Here is an 11869-nt window from a genome sequence, read left to right as displayed (position 1 = left end):
TGAGAAGGAAGGGGAAAGGGTTTAGATAGAGACAGGGACCCCCTTTTCCCACATTCCTTTCCCCATTCTTCCCTGCCCGTTATTTCCTTTATTATTAACTGATTGAGTTGACATTAAAAGTTATCTGTTCCCCAAGCTGAGTGTGAGGGAACAGATCAAGGAGAGAACCTTTGGTCTTGAGTAGAGGAGGGGAGACAAGAGGGACAAAGGCAAATTTGAGAGAGCAACTTTAGCTAAGGAGGGAAGGCAGAAGGGGGGAAGTCTTCAAATCCCCTCACCTCTCTCTGAGCCAAATTGTTACATCTGCTGTCTCCCCTGAACCCCGCTTTGAGAAGGGAGTTCTCCTTTCTTTCCCCCTCTCCATACTGAAAGTCCAAACTTCCCTCGGGGTATAAACTTTCCTCTTTTATCTTTCTTTAATACACTTTCATAGTGTCTTTTTTCATGTATGGCATTGCATATGTGATAGTATAGTTTTCTAGGCAAATTGGGTTTGCCTGACTCTGAAAACCATATGCCCTCTCTCTCAGTTTCAGAGATACAATGTTGTTGTGCAAATAACAGTTCAGTTGCATAATATGTAGAAGGAAGTAAAGTATAAGAAAGTTGGAAAGATAGGAAAGGAGCAATGTTATAGTGAGCTTAAAAGCCAAACAGAGAATTTTATATTTGATCTTAGAAAGCCAATGGAATTAATTAATAGGCTGATTTTTGGGATTGACAAGGTTAGACTTGTGTTTTAGGAATAACATTTTGGTAGCTTAGTAGAGAATGGACTGGAGGATGGAGAGACTTGGGTCAGATAAACAAGCAAAAAAAATTACTGTTATTAAACACCTACTGTATGCCAGGATCAATGTTAAGCAGTTTATATGTATTATCTCATTTGATCCTTCCAACAACCCTGTTATGTAGGGTCTATTCTTATTCCCATTTTATAACCTAGGAAATTGAGACAGATAGAGGTTAGGTGACTTTTCCACAGCTTTCCCACAGTTAATATAAGTATAGGAGGAGAAGAGGAGACCCTGAGCAGAGTCTTGGGAGGATACTCATTATTACTGTGGTAAAGATCTCTGGATGAAGATCCAGTTAAGGAGACTGAGGGGTGGTCAGAGAGAAAGGAGAACCAGGAGGGAACAGTAGGGACTGTAGTACATGTAGTATTAATCACCCTATTTCATCTCCACATTTGTTTTCCTAAATGATGATTGAAGATGGAAGATGCTTTTCTGGAACAAGAACAATGTCATTATTCCTAGGACTCTTGAGTTGAGAATTCTGTGCTATCTCCATTGATGTCTGAGGACAGGTGGTTGTAGTTTGATTTTCCTAGCTCACATCACTCCTTATCTCTCCTTCAAGGTCTTAAGTATCCCTTTAGGGTTAGGTGGGTCTTTCAAATTCCATTGCTCAAGCCCTCATTCTGGTACCTTCTTTTCCTTCTAGTCATTGGTGCCTCAGTATTCTATAAAAAATTAATATAAATGACCATTTCAGTAATTACTGGGAAGATATAAAAAGAACATTTAAAAAAGCATTTCTCTAACATCTACTGTGTCTTCTCTAACCTATACCACTTCAGTCCCTGGGGACAGTGGACTTAGTCTTTAAGCAGTTTCTACACAACATTCACTTTGTTAAGTTCATGTTCAAAAGGGGTACAGGTGATGCAATAGTCTCCATCTCTCTCTCTTGCCTGCTTTCAAACCATTTTTACCCTGGGTTAAACTGGTCACAGCACTTTGCCTGTTATTAGGCTCCTCTGTCTACAAAATCTGTCATAGACATCAGCTCCTGGACCATTGGTTGTTTTATCTCACAACATTTTGCAGTTCACAAGTTTGGGGTTCAGCTTAATACTCCTTTACCTAAGACTAGGAAAGAATAAACACATGAAAACAAATTCATAGACATGTGTTAGTGGCCCAGGCCAGCAGATAAATACTCAGGGCTTCTCTCCTAACTTGGAGGTTAGTGTATTCCTTTCTCAAAACCAATGTGGAACATTAATATTAATTTGTACCTCTTTTTGTCTCACCCAAATAATCTTTTGATTTTAAAGCTAAAAAACATTTTATTTTAGGGATGAAGCTCCAACTGTATCTCCGTGAGGCCAAAGATAGAGTCATCTCTCCTTTTGCCTACATCTATTTTATTCGGTAAAAGCTGGGAAGGCACAGAAAAGTTCTTTGTTTTATTTGTAAACTGGGATTCTCTTAGGTCATTAAGTTAGTCAGATAGCTTCTACATTGGGAAACACATGCTCTGTTCAGGAATTCTAAATACTATGTGGTTACTCCTGGAATACTTGCCTTTTGTCCTCAGTTAGATCTGAGTCCTCCAATTAGAGAGGTTTAGGGAAAGGACATTAAAAAAAGAGCATAAATTGACAGAGTGAACAGGAAATTGGCCCTTTCTCCTGGAACCAAGTATTTTGAAGGGCATGAGTTCTGGTTTGGGGATGGCTCAGCCTGTCTACAGAGAACTGGCTGGTCATAGGGCTCATGCTTTTTTTCTCTTTATCTTCCAGCTTGCTTTTGCTTAATGATAAAATTAACATATGGTCTCAGAGAATTGTTGTTGTAACAATGTTTCTAGAGAAATATATATATAGAGAGTATAGTGGATAGGTAGATCTAGAAATCTACAGATAGATGAAGAGATAAAAAAGCAAGGATTAGATATGGAGGCATGATGTCCATGAACTCCATTTATTATGACAAAGAGAAAGACTTTATAGAAAGCAGAATGCTAAGCATTATAACATTCTTTGGGGTGTATTACTTTCCCAAAGGATAATGTTTATGAAAATGACTTCACATGAGAAAGTTACCAGGGTTGTTATTACAGACATAGGCAAGTCTAGAAACAGTGATGACTTAATCTAGTCTATGTACTTAGGGAAAGGCAGATTTTGGTACTTTTGGTCATGATGCTATAAGGACTTTTTTCCTCTTCAGACTGAGGAGGGACTCAGGATTTAATAATGACCTTTGGCTGAGGTTCCCCTTGGCATTTATTTTATAGTTCTGACATCTATGCTATTAAATAAACTATAATTATAAATTGATAATGAGATAGATGATGACCAAAAAATTCATTTTGAAAAATAAGAGATTTAATTCATTATGATTGTTTTTCAGAAATATTCAGTGAAATAGAATGTCTTCCATTTTTTGGCTTTAGAAACAGAGGGACTGGTAGGATAATAAAAAAGAATGATTTCCTAAATCTATCTTTTGCTTCTATTTATTAGTGAATAGAATATTTAATATATTTTTTAAAGGAACTCTGTAGTTGAGAAAATTTCTCCTTTATTTGAATTTTAAAAGGATACTGATAAGTGAAAGTTTTAAACTTTTATGTATTAGCAGTGTGAGGAAAGCTGTGGAACTCCATGGATTATTGAGACTGAGTAATAGGATGACCAAGTTTCTTAAATATGCTATATATTCTTGTGCCTTCACTTTGAGAAGATGTTAAAAGTCTAACTGGATCTCAACAGATATCTTTTACAGAGGCTTTCATTTTCATAGCCTAGCACTTTCTTTAGGGCATCCTTCATTTCTTTATTCCTAAGACTATAGATGAAAGGGTTCAAGAATGGGGTCACCATAGAATAAAACAGGGTCACAACCTTCTGGGTGTCTGTTTTCTGACCAGATCTTGGCCTCATATATATCACCATTGCAGAGCCATAGAAAAGGGACACTACAACAAGATGTGAACCACAGGTGGAGAAGGCCTTTCTCTGACCTCTTCCTGAAGGTATTTTCAGGACAGCTTTCAGGACCAGAGCATAGGTCCCTATAATAAAGAAGAAGGGGATCACCAGAATCATAGAACTCAAGAAGGAACAGGCAAATTCCATCATTGGAGCTGGTGTACAGGTGAGGACTAAAATTGGGGATGGATCACATAAAATGTGATCAATAATCTTGGGGCCACAAAAAGACAGCTTGGAGATGAAGATAATGGGGATGGGGAACCAAAGGAAGCCAAATATCCAACAGCTGACAATTAGGCTGGTTCGGAGATGTCTTGTCATGATGGTGTGGTAGTGTAGAGGCCGGCAGATGGCAAGATACCGATCGAATGCCATGATAGCTAGAAAAAAACATTCTACTGCTCCTAAAGAAAAGAAGAAATAGAACTGGAGGAAGCATCCAGAGAAGGAGATAACTTTTGTCTCAGAGAAGAAATTGACCAACATATTGGGGACAGTAGTACTGGCATAACAGATCTCCAGGAAAGAGAAATTGGCCAGTAGTATATACATGGGGGTATGAATTCGTTCATCACAGTACACAGCACAAATGATAGATCCATTCCCCAAGAGGGTCAGAATATAAATTGTGAAGAGTAGCATGAAGAGAAGTTTCTGAATCTCTCCAGTGTAGGTGAATCCTAAGAGGATGAAACCAGTAATGCTCTTAGAGCCGTTGTAGGTGTTGGAGAAAGTCATCTGCCTGAAAACTACACAAAAAATTAATATTACTACTTGATAGTTGGACTGGTTATTGAGGAATGTCTTTGAAAATTTGAACAAGAGCCTAGAATGAACCACTGAACAAACATAATTCCTTGATTCTTTGGTGTATTACAATATAGGAATACATTACAGCTTTTACTTCTCTCAACCTACTATCCATTTCTTGGAATGTCTTATATAAGTTTTCTCTTTGGCTTAATTGTTTTTGAAGATGTACTCATGTCTCTTAGTACTAAGAGACAGTTTTGACTTTGAAATGTACTTTATTTTTGAGCATCAAAGTAGCTATCATTCTGAAGAAGCATCCTTAGACAGTGAAGCAATGGAGGAGATCTAGGAATCTGCTGGAATCACCATCTCCTTTACTGAATTTTCTTTGTCATCAACATAACATGTAAATATTTGGTTGATTTAGTAACTTAGTTAATTCTTTGAGCAAATCATTCCAGTTGGCTATGTGATTGAATTGAGAGGTCATTTCAGCTAAAATAATATAGTATCAGGGACTAAGGAGCGGTCCACAAAGCCTGCTGCTCTCGGCCTGCGAGAGGCTGCAAGGGGGGAAAGAGAGGATAGAGATAGAGTAGAAGTTTTTATCCCGCGAAGGGCGTGAACGAGCCGACTTTAGAGATGTGAATAACCGAGTCAGTAGACAAATATTATTTGTATGAGCCACAGCTAAGCTCCGACCACTGAGTGTAATTATTCAGGCTGAAACCACCCAATGATCTCAATTTAACACCGCACTGGTCAGAGGATAAAGCTAGCTCAGATGGAAAGGAGATCAGAAACTACAGGAGGTAGATAATGCTAGGTAGCATTAGGAGAAAGAGAGGAAGTAAGGCAGGCCTGGCCTAAAGACCAGGCCTTAGTGAGAAAGATAGAGAAGAGAGAGAGACAGGGGAGAAGATGCTACTTGCCAAACCTGGGGATGCTGATCAAGTGGGCGGAGCTTAGTGGAGCTTGTTTATTTATAGTCTTGCCAGCTCAATATATATTGAACAGTTATATGATACCTCAATACATATGGATGAGTTACCTGGGGTATTCCTATTGGATAATACAACCTATGACAAGGTGAAGGTGGGGTTATACTCCTCAGGTGAGTGGGACAAAGGAAAGCAAGGTTTCTCGCCTAAACTTCAGCCATGCTGGCAATAAAATTCATTGCCATGCACAGAATGGCCACGTGCTCACTCACATTCCTTGTTTCCCCATAATGTCTATGGGCTGGGCTGCTACAAAGCCAAAGAACCACATTCATACCAAACTGACTAAATTGGAATGCTGAGCAAAGCTGAGGTATAGGAATCTGTGTCAGAGGTTAAATAACTCTCTGGAGACCCTTGTAATCTAGTAATAGAGATTATGGTTATTAGGTACTTTTCTAGCAAAAGAAATCTCCATTTCTGATTTTCATCCATTTTCTGCTTTTCTAATGTTCCATTTTAGGTTGCAGTTGTTGTTCAGGACCTTCTCAGACCCAGGCCTTGGGCTTGCTGTAGCACATGGGGAATTAAATATTGTGACTGTTTATCTCTAGATAATGAACCAAGAAATGGCAATATGAAAGGCATAATCTATATATTTTGCTTTAGTATGCCTTCCATGATGTGGGGAGGATAGAGGGACTGAATAAATTAAGTAAATTATTTCATATATATGCATAATTATATATAGGTAATCCAAATCAAAGAAAAAAACAAATAAATATGTGAATCCCACTGATAAATGAAAACAACACAATAACAATAATAATGATAAAAAGTTGTATCCCATTAGAAAAAATGACAAGATAATAATAATAAAATATCTGGATTCTATTGAAATGAGATAAGACAATAATAATAGTAACTAACATTTCTATAGTATGTTAAGCCTTTTAGTTTGTTGTCCTTTTCTCTTTGTATCCCTAACAGCTATGAACAATGCCTAGCAAATTGTAGGTACTTAATAAATGTTTACTGACTGATTGAAAAAAGAATAATGCAATTGATTGTGAATGAATAAACACTTGTAGGTGTGCCTGTGTGTATGTTTGTGTGTGTACATATATATTCATATTCATCAGTATTCACTCATGGGTATGTTGGCACAAATCTAAGTCAAGCCACAGCAGATGCAGGGACTTCCTAGAAGGATAGAAATGTGTCTGGGTAGTTATAGAGGAATCCAGACCCTGACTGGCCATTTCAACTAGGTGCTTGAAGTTCTTCTGCAACTCTTCTCTTTCTAAATAGTAGGAATAGGGAGATGGATCATCTCTTGATGTCTCAATAACATATTTTAAAAGAATGGAGGTTTATTAAATGAAGAAAGCAGGAGAATTCTATAAAAAAAGTTTACTTTAGCAAGACCTTTGCTGTTCTGGTAGTAAATAGATTGACTAAAAAATATTAAAATTTGATGCGTTTGGAGCTAGTTTATTGCCTAGATTCAAAGAGAAGCTGTTAATGATTTGATGTCAACTTGTAAGGAGGCCTCCAATGAGTTCTCCAAGGATTTGTGCTTGGCCCTGGGCTGCATAGCATCTTTATCAATACTTTTGAATCTGGCTTGAAGATTACCCAAAATTTTAAGAGTGAGAAATGCTGGATGATAGAGTCAGAATCCAAAAAGATTCTGAAAAGCTAGACTATGTGAATTGAGATGAAATTGAATAGAAATAGATTATACTCTAGTTCAGAAATTCAATTTCATATGTATAAGGGACTTCATTATTTCAATACTTCACTGGACCTATGGTCAGGTGGCCATTCCTTCCATCACTGTGGATCAGATAAGTGTATCATAAGCAGTTTAATTTCTGCTTAAAATTTCTTAAAATTTCTGCTTTTTAGTTTTTTTTCTGCTTGGAATTCTATTTTAAACAAAGGCATTTGATAATAAATAATATTACCCACTCACTTAAATTTTGATAGTGAGTTAGATATATAATATTGAAAAGATTCCAAGAATTTAATGACAATTTTTAATGAGAGAATTTCAGGCATCCTGATAGGTGTTTGTGAATACATATGGGTTTTGCATAGTTCTCTTTAACAGAATAGCTTGCTACTCTAATAATGGACTACTTAGCATAATTTTGGCATTCTCTTTGGAGAAAATGCCTTATTCATCCTGAACTTATGATGTCTCCCTTTTTTGGGTATTTTAGGGAAGATGAATGATGGGAGAAATTTGTTCTCTATATACAAATATTCTTATATATGTATGTTGCTACATATATATTTATATGTAACTATTTTAAATTTTCTCTTTTCTTCATGTCAGTTTGAAAGTTATTAGTAAATGTAAACATTTCCACAAAGGACAGAAAAAGAGGACCATATATGAGATTGTGAATCTTCTATTACTTACAGCATATATAAAATACATTGCATAATAAATTATTAAATAAATTATACATATTTCAAATTTGACATGGTAATTCTAGCACTGCCTTGCTTGACTGGGTCAGATTTTATGTTTTCTTATGCTCTCTTATTTGCATTTTTAAATGATTCAATCAATGTTCTTTTCTTTCTTTTTCTGATAGGACTATCATTATCTCTACTTTTTTTTCAAAACCATCTTCTTCAATAGGAAAATAATAAAGTTTTAAAAAATCCCCCCACTCTTTCTCCCTTCCCTTCTGTATAAGAAGGCAGGCAATGTGATGTATTGTATATGTATTATTTGATAAAACATATTTCCCTTTAAGGTGAATTGAAATGAAATTGTTTCATTTCAATAGTCAAAAAATGAAGGCTGAAATTCTTAAATACATCTTTAAGAACTAGTCAGTCAAGGGGAAAGAGCATATGAGTCCAAGTATCTATGTAATTCTGGTGGAAGAAGATGATTTGAGAGACAATGGTTCACTGAGGCTGTGCCAGTGTCTCTTAGTGCTTCTTTCACTAGTAAAGTAACTAAGTAACATCTGTGACTGGATGTAATAACAGCATCGAATGAGTATTGTACTAAATGTCAGAAGATCTGAATCCTGCTTCTCATTATATAATAAATATAACAATGGCAAGCACAATAACCAACATTTATATAGCATATATATGTCAGATACTGTTATGCTTTCCAAATATTATAATTTTTAAACTCCTACCTACCATCTTGGAATCAATTTTGGATATTGATTCCAAGACAGAAGAGTTGTAAAAAGAGTGGTAAGGGCCAGGCAATGGGGGTTAAGTGACTTGCCCAGGGTCACACAGCTGGGAAGTGTCTGAGGCCAGTTTTGAACCCGGGACCTTCTGTCTTTAGGCCTGGCTCCCAAACCACTGAGAAATCCAGCTGCCCCTCCAAATATTATCTTGTTTGATCTTCCCAACAACCCTTGGGAAATAGATTCTGTCACTATATCTAATTTATAGATCAAGAAATTCAGGCAAGCAGAGGTTTAAGTGATTTGCCTAGGTTCACACCATACAGCTAGTAAGTATCTAAGACTGGATTTGAATTAAGTGCCTCTTACTTTAGGCTCAGTACTCTGATCTACTGTGCAACTTAGCTTTTTATATACAAATAACTAGAAATATTGAAATAGAAATTTAGAAATATACACATGCAATGCAATATAGACATGCACATACATACACATGTTAAGATAGCTACCTCTATATCTTTTAAATATTGTGCAAATGTGCTATTTTCCCTGAGCCTCTTCAGACAATAGGATGGTGGGGGTGGCTATGTGGTGTTGTGTGAAAAGTAGTTTTCATTTAAGAAGTGATTTAGGTAACTTCCCACATGAGTCCAGTGAAGTAGGTATTTAAATATTTTTGCAGATCAGGTAACTCAGAACAAGTTAAATGACTTTTCTATGATCATATAGCTAATAAGTATTGGAGTTTGGATTTGAGACCAGTGGTTTTAAGGCTAGTACTCTTCTAAAATTTGTTTATTATGAGCTTAATAATCATCCTCAAAGAAATATTTAATATCCTCAGATAATCAAGATTGTAAGAAAACATGAACTTCTGTAAAATTTTAAAAAATCTCTATAAAATTTTAACAAGATAGTAACAACAATGCTTATTATTTGTCTCTACCTTTTCCCCCTGAATTTTCCAATGCTTTATGGATACTCTTTACAAAAAAAATTCTGTCACTACCTATTAATTCTTTTGCTCCATCTACCTCCAAACTCTCTTGTAACAAAAATGCATATCCCAGTAAAACGGCACACTTTCCTGTATCCCCTATTGCCTTTCATTAAATAATTGACACAGTTCTTTTAGTTCAATGATATTGTGTGGATGCCTATTCTGTCTTTTGAAGGGGGAAAGATGTGACTATTGCTACATAAACCATAGAAATTCTTTATGCATTAAAAACACTCAACTCTGGGCATCGTGGAATCTTGTTGTTTCTGTGGATTTTGTTACTGAAACATGAAGTTATAGAAATCCTGCCAGCTTCATTTCTGAATAATAATAAATAAAATAAGTAACAATTATATAACACTTTAAGTTTCCAAAAATAAAAGCACTTTATATCTAGTTCCAATCAAGGCTCAAACACATACCAGCCGTGGGATCCAGAACAAGTCACTTAACTTCTGTTTGCTTCAGCTTGTTCAACCATATAATAATAGAATCTCCTCACTTGGTTGTGGTGATGACCAAATGAGATGATTTTTGTAAGGGACTTATTAGCACAGTTCCGGGTACATAGCACACACTAATGAATGCTTCTTTCCTCCTCCTCCATCTATCTCCTTTGATCCATATAATAACCCTGTGAGACAGGTGTTATTATTATCCTCATTTTATAGATAAGGAAACTAAGTCTGAGAAAGATCAAGTCAGTAAATACATATTTATTAACTGCTTATATTCTCGGTGTTGTGCTAATTGTTGAACCTCTCCAGAATCGATCACACAGCTAATAAGTTGGTCAGGCAGGATGTGAATAGAGTTCCTTCTGATTTCAAGTTCAGTACTCTACTCAGTCTACCACCTTGCTCCCTAATAAAAGTTGTTGCTAGGGAATGGGATTTAGCTGGGTCCCGGAAAATATGAAAAATTCAAGATGTGCTCATTTTAAATGCCATGGTTCCAAATACCCTTCCTTTGTGCAATGTTATAACATTTCACAAAGGGAAGGTATTTGGTCCTTTTGACCCATTTTGGCCCAAAGTAAGATTGCTTTTGAGAATGTACTGTTTCTCACCTTATTCAAGTTGCTTCTGTTCCTTGTGACTGCAGAAAGTGTCCATCCAATTGGATTTCTTCAAATGCAACTCATAGTGATTAGGAAGAACAGCCAGTTAGTTTCCTTTAGTTTTTAGTTGGTATTGCAGCAGTTTGTTTGATGCAGGCTAAATGATCCTGGGGACACATCTACATAAACAAGCTACTTGGGGGGGAAAAACTTGTTTTATTTTATAAATCAAATGAAAATTGTTTGAATTTGGACCTTTCCTCAAATCTTTTTATGTATTTTATACTACATATTTAACTTGGATGGTTTGGTACCAGACAAAATAGTCTGAGGAAGCCAGAGGGTCATTGCAATCCAGAGAAGGATTGAGCCTGATGTTTATTCTCTCTTCAAAATTAGTTCCCCAAAGCCACAACAAAATGCATGTTTCAGTCTAAATGGTGTCTAAGAAGTGAGTCCAGACAACTAAGGCAACTGATCTGAACTCTCAGTTTACTCGGTCAGCATAGTTGTTGCATTAAGAAAGCTTCAGCAAGATGCCAGTTGCATCTTTCTCCCATATCACATGCTTTGTGGTCAAAGCTCATAAATATAGGATAGTGTTCTCAGTTGTAACAAATAGCAATGGTACTTAGAGATTGAGAACAGGTCTAGAGACAGGAGGTCCTGGGTTCAAATTTTACCTCAGACACTTCCCAGCAGTGTGATCCTTGGCAAGTCACTTGACCCCCATTGTCTAGTCCTTACCACTCTTCTGCCTTGGAGCCAATACACAGTATTGACAAATTCATGTTTATGTATTATATGTTTATATTAATGGATCAAGCAAGGCTTGGCATAGACATTTGTTCCTTCATTATGATTTTTGTTATAAGCGCTGCATTGCTTACTTTCTTGGGGGCAGGGTAGGGAACTCCAAAGTAATGTTTGCCCCTCTTTTTTTCTTCTGCCTCCTTACTGTTTACTGAAGATAAAACCTAGTATCCTTTCTAGTACCTGAGACAAACTAGCATTCTATTTAATATTTCTTCTCCCAAAGAAAGAGTGGAGAGATGGAGTCAGTGTAACTAACTCTAAAAGTTTTCTAGAAGAGGGAGGAATGGATTATAAATAAAACCTGGTAAGGGCAAGTCTGCAAACAGCTCTTTGAGGGATCAGTTTGTTGTCTGTAGATGGAGAGTAGTGCCATGGGAAAACTCAGTGCCAAGTATT

General features: G+C 36.4%; 1 protein-coding gene across 1 annotated transcript; it reads right to left on the bottom strand.

Moving 5' to 3' along the window:
* Nucleotides 1–3490: 3490 nt before the first annotated feature.
* LOC100029259 (olfactory receptor 11G2-like) lies at nt 3491–4468 on the bottom strand. The gene has a single exon (XM_001379017.4). It carries the CDS (start codon nt 4466–4468, stop codon nt 3491–3493), a length of 978 nt encoding a protein of 325 aa, XP_001379054.4.
* Between the last annotated feature and the right edge of the window lie 7401 nt (nt 4469–11869).

Source organism: Monodelphis domestica, chromosome 1 (genome assembly GCF_027887165.1).
Source record: "Monodelphis domestica isolate mMonDom1 chromosome 1, mMonDom1.pri, whole genome shotgun sequence".
NCBI classification, from domain to species: domain Eukaryota; kingdom Metazoa; phylum Chordata; class Mammalia; order Didelphimorphia; family Didelphidae; genus Monodelphis; species Monodelphis domestica.
The sequence above is the reverse complement of the archived record's forward strand: the minus strand, read 5'-3'. Positions and strand labels throughout refer to the sequence as shown.

Excerpts from the sequence above, each read along its gene's own strand:
- LOC100029259 (XM_001379017.4), bottom strand. The coding sequence starts at position 4,468 with ATGACTTTCTCCAACACCTACAACGGCTCTAAGAGCATTACTGGTTTC.